The following is a 9493-nucleotide window of genomic DNA, read 5'->3' on the forward strand; positions in this document are numbered from 1 at the left end:
CGGCGGTCTCTCGGGGGTGACCTCTGAGCCGACCTCTGCGCGGGTTTCCTCCGGTAAAGTGAGAGCAGTAAAAACGCGCCAGGGGCAGGACGGGACAAGCCCGGGTGACTCAGAGCTGGGAGGCGGTGAAGGGGAGCATGGCGACCTGCCTCCCGCCTCGTGGTCCTGCTCGTCTTCCCCAAGTTTTCTGCAGTGCACACGTGTTGTTTGGACGGTCGGGAAAGTGAAGCTAAAAGTGAAGCCATCGTTTCTGGCCAGCTCAGTGCTCCTTTATGGTTCCTGTACATACATAGTATAACTTATTAAAAAAAAAAAAAGCACTTGGGGCCGGAGACAGCAACCGAAAAGGAGCACTTCGGTGACTGGTGACGCCACATTGGAACGTGAATTGGGTATTAGAGGGTCCCAAGGAATCCCTGATAACTTTATTAGATGCCATCATGGCTCTATCAGCCGTAAAAGTAGCACTAAAAATATCCATTTTCTGGAGCTGGATGCTGAAGTTAGGTGAAATTGACAATATCTGGGAATTACTGTAAAACTAAGGGTGCTCGGGGTGCCTGGGTCGCTCAGTCAGTTCAACATCGGACTCTTGACCTTGGCTCAGGTCATGATCTCCAGGGTTTGTGAGCCCCCGATTCAGGCTCCTTTGGGCTCCAAGCTGACAGTGCGGAGCCTGCTTGGGATTCCCTCTCTCCCCCTCTCTCCACCCTTCCCCCGCTACTGGGAGCTCCCTCTCAAAAATTTAAAAAAAAAAGTAAACAAAAATAAAACTAAGGATGCTAGACCAAAGTTTTAGTTATTGCTTTGTCTAAGAGATGTGATTGTCATTGATTTTTCTCTAAGGCTGAGATTACATTAAATACAGTATATATGAGGTACTTTAAGAAATGGCTGAAGTAGGCCTAAGTCAGGAGGGGAATCTTCCTACCTCCTTAAAGTACAATATCTAGAAAGGACTCTAAGTCCAGTGTTTCTCTTTGGGTAGCTTTTGGAGCTTTCCTTAAAACAGTTTTCATTTTTGGCATTTTGCCGCTTGTAGGGCAAATGTCTGTGGCAAATCTAGAAAACCAAACAAACTTAAAATCCAAACTGTTAATAAATTCATGTCTCCACCCTCACCCAATGCAAGTTTTCAATCTCCTCTTCGGGCTACTTGCTGCCCCAGTAGCAGTAAGTGAATTCCCGGTTCTTCAATCATTCTCTGAACTTTCAGGATTTTGGGGTCAGTTTCCAATTTGGAAAAATGCTGACGCTGGGGGCAGTGGCCTGACGGCACACACACAGGTTCAGTGGGAAACGCACCAAAGGGCTTCTCTGTCATCTAGTTCACTAAGCTTTCCAAAGAGCTGCGCATTTTAGAGGAATGATCCCATTTAATCTCATTTATTATAATCCCACAGGTTCGGGGCGGCGGCAAGTCCCATTTTAGCGACCGGGACACTGAATCTCTGGGCCAGGTGACGTGTCCGAGGGACCTAGCAACTGCACTTCGGGACTCAGTGCCCAGCGGCCCTCATCGTTAGGCAGCACCGCTGTCACCGACCCTCCCACAAATTTGCCAGACCCCAAGGACCCTCACCCCCCACCCAGGTACACGTATCTAAACGGGCGCCACCACGGGCTTCTCTCTCGCAGCCAGGGGCGTTTTCGGGCATTTGCACCAACCGCCTTTGCAAAACCACTTGCCCCAACCCGCGAAAACGGTTCAGGGCGGGGGAAATCCTCTCCCGCTCCGGGCGGCCTCCAATAGCGTTGCCGCGTTCAATCCGAGCNAAGGGGCCTGCGCGGCCGGGGCTCCGCCACCAGGGGTCGCCGCACAGCGTTTGGCGCCAAATCTCATTGTCTCCTCTGCCGTTTTCAAACCGTTGCCCCTCCCCCGCGCTCCCTTCCCGCCAAAGCATTCCCTCCCTGGCCCTGCCACCCACTTCCGTAGACTTCCTCCCCCCCGACCCCCCGTTACAGTCCCGTCCCTCCGTTACAGTCCCCGGGCGCCTTGCGTGTAAGATCCACGTGTGTCACCTGCCACTCGCTCCCCGAACCGCATGGGCTTGCCGACAACGGGACGCGCTTGGCCTGGAGAAACGGCGATTTCATATGGTTCGCCTTATAACTAGCCCATCCATTCCTCTCTCGGCCCGACAGAAAACTAAGGTGCCTGCCCCCGGCGTGGAGGATGAGCCACTCCTCCGAGAAAACCCTCGTCGCTTTGTCATCTTCCCTATCGAGTACCATGATATCTGGCAGATGTATAAGAAAGCTGAGGCTTCCTTTTGGACAGCTGAAGAGGTAACCAGAATCAGGAACGAGGAGACTTCAAAGGAAGTTTAGGCGTTGCCCCCCCACCCCTGGAGGAAGACCCCTGCAGTAGCGGTTAGGACTTGGCTTGGAATACACCAGACTCTTCCTCTGGGTCCTGGTGGGGCTGGCTGCCCACTGAGGCTGTGAGCTGTTCTCACTGGCAAAGGGATGGGGAGTGATGTTACCGATCAAGGGGTCCTAGTAGACTTACAAGGTTTAAGAGCTAAGTATATGTGTGAGGCCCCGCGTGCATAAATAAATCCCTTGTGAAACTTCTTAACTTCAGGTGGACCTTTCCAAGGACATTCAGCATTGGGAATCCCTGAAGCCAGAGGAGAGATACTTTATATCCCACGTTCTGGCTTTCTTTGCAGCGAGTGACGGCATAGTAAATGAGAACTTGGTGAGTTTCCAAAAGATGTCTGCTTTCATTCGCTTCCAAGATTTGAGAGAAAATCCTCTTTCCTCACCTTTAATATTTTCCCATTCTGATCATCATATGCATCTGTAAGCGCGTTAGTTCAGTTACGTGGCGTTTCCTGTTTTATAATATCCTTTGCAGCTGTTTCTTCCTTATGGTTCTCCCCGGCCCGTTCCAGAAAAGCTCAAAGACCATGTTAACGGCTAGCCATGGGTTTACTCCTTGTGGCTGTGACATTGCTTTCCTCTTTGTGGCTTTACGGTTTTAATAATTTGATTTCCATATGCGTCTTACTTAGTGTGCGTGGAAGGATCCACTCCTTCCTGCGGTGAATTGGGAAAGAATGAATCGATGAGTGTTCGCAGAAGCCCCGTAACACAGGCGTTCCCTCTTTCCTGATCTGTAAAGGGGGTGTACGACATACAATGTCCAGCTTTACCACAGAATAGTGGAGAAGTATTCAATTCCAGTAGAAACAGACCTTATAATGGTACAAAGGGCGTGTCCTGTATCCCGGATCCTGGGACTGACGGACCCAAGCTGAGCTGCGATGTTTCACCACTAGGTGGAGCGGTTTAGCCAGGAAGTGCAGATAACTGAAGCCCGCTGTTTCTATGGCTTCCAAATCGCCATGGAAAACATCCATTCTGAGATGTACAGTCTGCTCATCGACACCTACATTAAAGATCCCAGAGAAAGGTGAGTGTTGGGTGCTATGCCAGCGTGTTTAGGAGTCACTTATTAAGTCATTGCAAGTTTCTGAGTTTACGTAGGGATAGAAAATGACTCTAATAAAACGACTAAGCAGGCAAATCCCTACCACCCTGGGTCATGTATGCTCTGAGGAAGAGGCCTAAATTGACATTTCGTAGCCAGTCCCTTAGAAAGAAAGTTAAGAGGTTACCCCATTTGATTGTTGGGTCGTTCAGTCTAAAAGCTGTCTTTGAACAAAACCAGACCGAAAACATAATGACGCGGAGGCAGTTTACCATTAGGTGGATTGAGGCACAGAACTGTTAGATCAAAGGGATGGTTTATGTTACGGGATCACAGAGGAGAGCTCAAGGGAGCTGCAGGCCCCGCTTACGTTTTGAAGACTGGAGAGGAGGAGAAAGTTAGAAATGGCTGCTGGGTGGTCCGGCTGCCGAGGTCAGCTCAGGACGGGAGCCTTGCGTGGAACAGCAGTGGTAAAGCCTGCTCTTGGGGGTTACCTGGGAGAATGAAGAGGAAGATGGTGACTTGGAAGGACTAGCGGATTGGGGGAACGCTTTGGGGGTAAAACGTTGGTCAAAGGACAGAAATGAGAAAAGACAGGGGCACCTGGGTGGCTCAGCCGGTTGAGTGGTTGAGTGATTTGCGGCTCTTGCGGCTCGGGTCACGCTCTCGCGGTTAGTGAGTTCCTTGTTTTTTGGGGTTTGTGCTTGTTGTTTTTTTTTGTTTTTTTGTTTTGACTATACGAGAGTTGCCTGGGGTTCTCTTTTTTTTTGTTTTTTTTTAATGTTCTACTTATTTTTGAGAGACAGAGCATGAGCATGAGCAAGGGAAGGGCAGAGAGAGAAGGAGACACAGAATCAGGCTCCAGGCTCTGAGCTGATAGCACAGAGCCTGACATGGGGCTTGAACTCACGAACCTCCAGATCATGACCTGAACTGAAGCTGGCCACTTAACCAACTGAGCCACCCAGGCGCCCCTGTGGTTAGTTCGAGCCACACATGGGGTTTGCCGCTGTCAGCCTCGCAGCCAAGAGCCAGCCTTGGGTCCTCTGTCCCCCTTTCTCTGCCCCTCCCCCCACTTGTGCTTTCTTAAAAATAATTAAATGAGAAAAGACGAGGTAGGCATAACTGGGATAAGTAACCAGAAGGGGCAGGATCAGGAAGGTCTGGTGGTGAAGCTTCAAAAGCTAGGGAGAGGCAGACCCAGTGGTCTGATGACCTTGGCTTTAGAAGACAAGGTCACCAGATAAGGAATCTTGGAGACTCCCAAGTTGAGCACAGGGATACGTTGGAGGCGGAAGAGGGTAATAAAGACCCAGGTAAATGCAGGGCCAATCGATTTACTTTCCTGACCTGGGATCATCAGTGAGGCATAGAACTATAGTAGGAAGCAATCTCAGGTTGTTTAGTTTATTGGCTTTAATCATTTTATTATATCCATATGGCATTTGGGGCCCATATAACTGGCCCGATACTGTAGTCTGGTGGCGGAGGGGGTGTCAACGAAGATAATGGTCAGCATAACTTAAGTAGTCTTAGCAGTTAAGATTTTATGGCTTTTCAAATTTAAAGGCAGGGCCCATGAACCTTATCATGACCTCGACTTGGTATCATTAAGCTGATAAATGCTCTTGGCGTAATGGACTAAGGCTTTGGATGTTGGTAGATCGAGGCTCCCTATGAATTAAAGACTACCTAGGATTGTATTAACAGGGACGAAACGAATGTTAAGATTTTTAAAAACACTGGGGGAAAAGCAAAAACAATAATGAGAAAACATTTCCGTGTGAGTCTCCATTTGGCCTCGGTCCCAGTGCTGTAGCTGTTTGTGATGGGAGGTCTTTTGCTGTCATCGCTGACGCTCTGGGTGCCTCCTAGGGAATTTCTCTTCAACGCTATCGAGACGATGCCTTGTGTAAAGAAGAAGGCGGATTGGGCCCTGCGTTGGATTGGGGACAAAGAGTCTACCTATGGTAAGGACACCTTCGGCCCCACTTAATTAAACCTGAGCTTCAGCCTCTGGTGGCGGTCACTGGCTTGTCGGCCCTTCCTGTGCGCGTGCTCGGTTGCTCACTAGAACTATGTCGATGTTAACTCCTTGCAGGAGAACGGGTTGTGGCCTTTGCCGCGGTGGAAGGAATCTTCTTTTCTGGTTCTTTTGCGTCGATATTCTGGCTCAAGAAACGCGGCCTGATGCCTGGCCTCACGTTTTCCAATGAACTTATTAGCAGAGATGAGGTGAGTCTAACACCCATAACAGGCTAATCTGCACCCCAAATGTCTACAACTCTTGGGCTCCCTGAAGGTAACTCAGACACCAGATTGCCTTCTCTCCACATTTAACATGTGAGTTCAACCATATCTGAACTTGGGCAGAGAATGAATCCTACTTTCACTTACTGGAAGTACTTTTATTCTCAATACATGTATGTCCATTGCGCTGTAGGTGAGGGCATGTTTTATTATTTTGGCCCGGTATCCTCTATGGCCCTCCTGTGCTTGAAAGTGGGTCGATGAGTATCCTGATGAAGTGAGAATCCATTCTGGTCCAGTGTATGTCTTTGAATGAAGTTGGATTAAACTGGAGAGGAAGGTGGAAGATGTCCAGATGTTCACATTTTAAGTCCAGTCTGAAAGGCAAGGGCGGGCTGTGAACCCTGCCGCACTTGGAGCCCAGCGAGCAGATCAGACAGCTGATCTTACCTTCTAAGACTCTCTTCCTTCCTGCAGAGGAAGATTGGGATTCCTTGGCTTTAAAACTCGTAGACTCGGAGTCACCGGAAACTGCATTACCGGTTTCCTGAGCATTAGGCTGTAAATCTCAAAACTAGCTGGCCTGGTCCCTGAGTTTCGCCTTTCCTGCTAGGAATTGTGGCAAAACTAGAGCTCACAGCTATAGAAAGAATGCTGTGGAAAGAACGGTTCGAGCAGAAGCCCTGCGCCCTCCTTGGCTACATCATGGAGCAGCAGGGGCCCGACCTGGCCTGCTGGTGTCACCTACCCAGGTGACAAGCAGGGAGGGCCTTGCATGCAGATGGGCCCGCCTTGGCGTACGCAGAGCAGATGGCCGTTGGACTCCCCCCTCCCCCCCTTTTTTTTTTTGACACTTAAAGTGCTTGTAGTACAGCCAGCAAGATGTGCAAGGGGAATGCAGGAAAGGGTAAAGAAAGCCATTTCCCGTTTCACGTTAATGACAGAAGAAGTCTGGTGTTAGAGTGACGTTAAACCTTTTCTTCTAGGGTCTACACTGTGACTTCGCCTGCCTGATGTTCAAGCACCTCGTCCACAAACCTTCAGAGCAGAGGGTGAAGGAAATAATCGTCAATGCCGTCAGGATCGAACAGGTGGGTTCCGCATTGGGATCTCTCATGCTTGGCTAGAAGATGTCTTGGCTTCTGCTTGCGTCTTACTGAGAAGCTGTCTTGGGGTCCCTAGGAGTTCCTCACGGAGGCCCTGCCGGTGAAACTCATCGGGATGAATTGCACTTTAATGAAGCAGTACATTGAGTTCGTGGCAGACAGACTCATGCTGGAGCTCGGCTTTAGCAAGGTAAATATGGTCGGTGGCCTTCTGGGTCTCCCGGAACCTGGTGGTGGTCTGTATTCACATTCTGCTGTGGACCTTTTCAGGTTTTCAGAGTAGAGAATCCATTTGACTTTATGGAGAATATTTCCCTGGAAGGGAAGACTAACTTCTTTGAGAAGAGAGTAGGCGAGTATCAGAGGATGGGAGTGATGTCAAGTCCAACAGAGAATTCTTTCACCTTGGATGCTGACTTCTAAGCGAACGAAGATGTGCTCTTACTTGGCTGATTTTTTTTTTTTTCCCCCTTCTCATCAAAAAAAAAAAAAAATCAGCTACTTGAAGTGTATCAGCCGGCTACACCAGGAATCACCAATAGTGTTTGTTAATAGTATTGTTAAAACTGTGTAGCTACCTCGTACGCAAGCCTGTTGATTAGTGATGCTAGTCGTCCCCCTAGAAAGAAGCGTGGACAAAACCTCCTTGGGTTTGTAGAGAAGATCTTGGGCCGTGCGGGGCTTCTGCAAGGACCCTGGCCATCCATGACTTCGTGGCTCTTAGCGATCGTGGCACAAGGCGTGGGGGTCCCTCCAGAGAGTCTGATCTGGCAGGATCGAACAGATGCTACAATGCCCTTGGGGAGGGGGTCGGCCTTGGTGCTTCCAAGCAGATTTTAAAGTTTACTTACTGATTTGTAAATAAAACTGGCACTTTACACACAAACCTAGTTCGTACTGTTGAGGTAAAGGCCTGATGTACCCTAACTTTGTTGGTTTCTAGACCAATCGAAGAGCATTTCCATTGGCCACTAACGGGAGCCAGTTTGGAATGTACTAGGTGACCCAAGCCCGCCAAACCTGTACAAGTCAAGCACGTTATTTCTACTCTTTATTTTCTTTAATGAATTGAGGTACTTTGTGATCAGCTTTAAAGACAGCCCCGCACATAGCCCTAGCTATGAGCCAGTTGATGCCCCAAAGAAGGCAGGTATAAATACAGGCCAGGTCGAGTATGGTGGGATGTGAGAAAGGGGAAAGGAACCTCTAAGTTAAATCGCTGAGGATTAGAGTGTGATGGAGTGAGCCGCTGGTCACGTGGGTGTGCCTGAGGGGCGGTATCCTATTTCTCAAATCCGTACTTTCCCCCAACTTTGAGTTCTTGTGAAAGATCCTTAGGTCCTTAGCTCTAGGATCCCGTCGTTCTAGGATCGGAGATGGCACTGTACGTTGATCCTTCAAACCATCCTTGAACAAAATGACCCTCTTAGCTCCAGTTAAGTTGGAAAAACCAGGCCTGAAACGGGCTTCCTGAAAAGTCGGCCATTTATTCTGATGTTGGTTTAATTTGTAAGTCTGGTGCCGTTGACTTCATCCTTTGATGTTTACTACATGCTTTTTAAATTTGGAAATGTCATTTTGCTGTTTATTCCCTATGTGTCTGCGGTTCATATTTTGAAATGATTGCCCAGTGCCGCAGTTCGTGATTGAAGCGGCCATTGCTCAGTGCATGTACTTCACTGCCGGGCCTGGATGTCACCATGGCCTGGTTGGGTTCCTGACCTTCCGCAGAAAACTAGAGTTGCGGGAGGTATCAATACATGTTTTAGTCGCTTACTAATTTCAGAATGAAGTACAAAATAATATGCCTAATAGGGCTAGTTTGAATCAATCTGCCTTTGTTACCCCTGCCCCCCAAAAAAGAAAAAAAACGGCCATGATGTCCTGTGGAAGGTGACAGAGGACATGCAGCAGTCCTTTGGCCAGATTTGTTACCATGTTCTAGCATGTTGGCTGCTCGCTGGCCTGTTTTCTTCATTTATTGTATAAATTGTGAAATAGTCAATTTAAACATTTCTGTACGAGGGGCTTCCTATCTTTTAAATTATTGTTACCTAAAGTCGACCCAGATTGTGTGGTTTTTACACTCGTGCAAACACAGAAGTGAATAAACACCTTGCCCCGTGGGTCAGGTGCCTGCAGGCAGAAGCTGGGGGCTGCTTTTAGGGTTCTGCCTCCCCCTTTGCGTGTAATGTAAGGATTTCTGCCAACCCAGATTCAGCTTCCTAATCTGTTTAAAGGGAAACCGATTTTAGTCTAAAGCATTTAAAAGGCTCAAAATTGAATGCGGCACAGGTGTTAAGTGTTCTTACGTCTATTCCTTGATAAGACTTTTTTGCGTTTCGGCTTAGTAAGAAAAAAGGATTTTTTTTTTTCCCCCACGAAGGCTCAGTTCATTTGCTTTTCATCCGTTTTTGGGGAGGGGACTTTCCTAATGCCTGTTCTAGCACCAGGTCCATAGGAAACGGGTCTGCCTGAAAGGTGATGGTCAAAAGCATCCCCTACGCCCTTCACATGGAGTTTGTAAGTCAGTGTTGAGTGGGTTTGGTTTCCTGACAGCCCTAAGTGAACCACTTCTCGGCCTCCGTTTTTCCATCTGCTAAACAATGGCGGTGGGACCAGAAGTCTCCCAGCTTTGCTCTTCCTCAGCAGCTTGACCTGCGTGGACTACTTGTGCCCTGGGGTTGATCCCTCTGTC

At 48.6% G+C, this 9493-nt stretch overlaps 1 protein-coding gene across 1 annotated transcript; it reads left to right on the plus strand.

Moving 5' to 3' along the window:
- Window positions 1-2082: 2082 nt before the first annotated feature.
- RRM2 (ribonucleotide reductase regulatory subunit M2) lies at window positions 2083-8859 on the plus strand. The gene is made up of 8 exons (XM_077750999.1): window positions 2083-2289; window positions 2588-2704; window positions 3288-3421; window positions 5315-5409; window positions 5541-5674; window positions 6676-6780; window positions 6872-6985; window positions 7066-8859. Exons 1-8 carry the CDS (start codon window positions 2098-2100, stop codon window positions 7216-7218), a joined length of 1044 nt encoding a protein of 347 aa, XP_077607125.1. The 5' UTR covers window positions 2083-2097; the 3' UTR covers window positions 7219-8859.
- The last annotated feature ends 634 nt before the right edge of the window (window positions 8860-9493 follow it).

This window comes from Crocuta crocuta, unplaced genomic scaffold (assembly GCF_008692635.1).
Source record: "Crocuta crocuta isolate KB4526 unplaced genomic scaffold, BGI_CrCroc_1.0 scaffold129, whole genome shotgun sequence".
Lineage (NCBI taxonomy): Eukaryota > Metazoa > Chordata > Mammalia > Carnivora > Hyaenidae > Crocuta > Crocuta crocuta.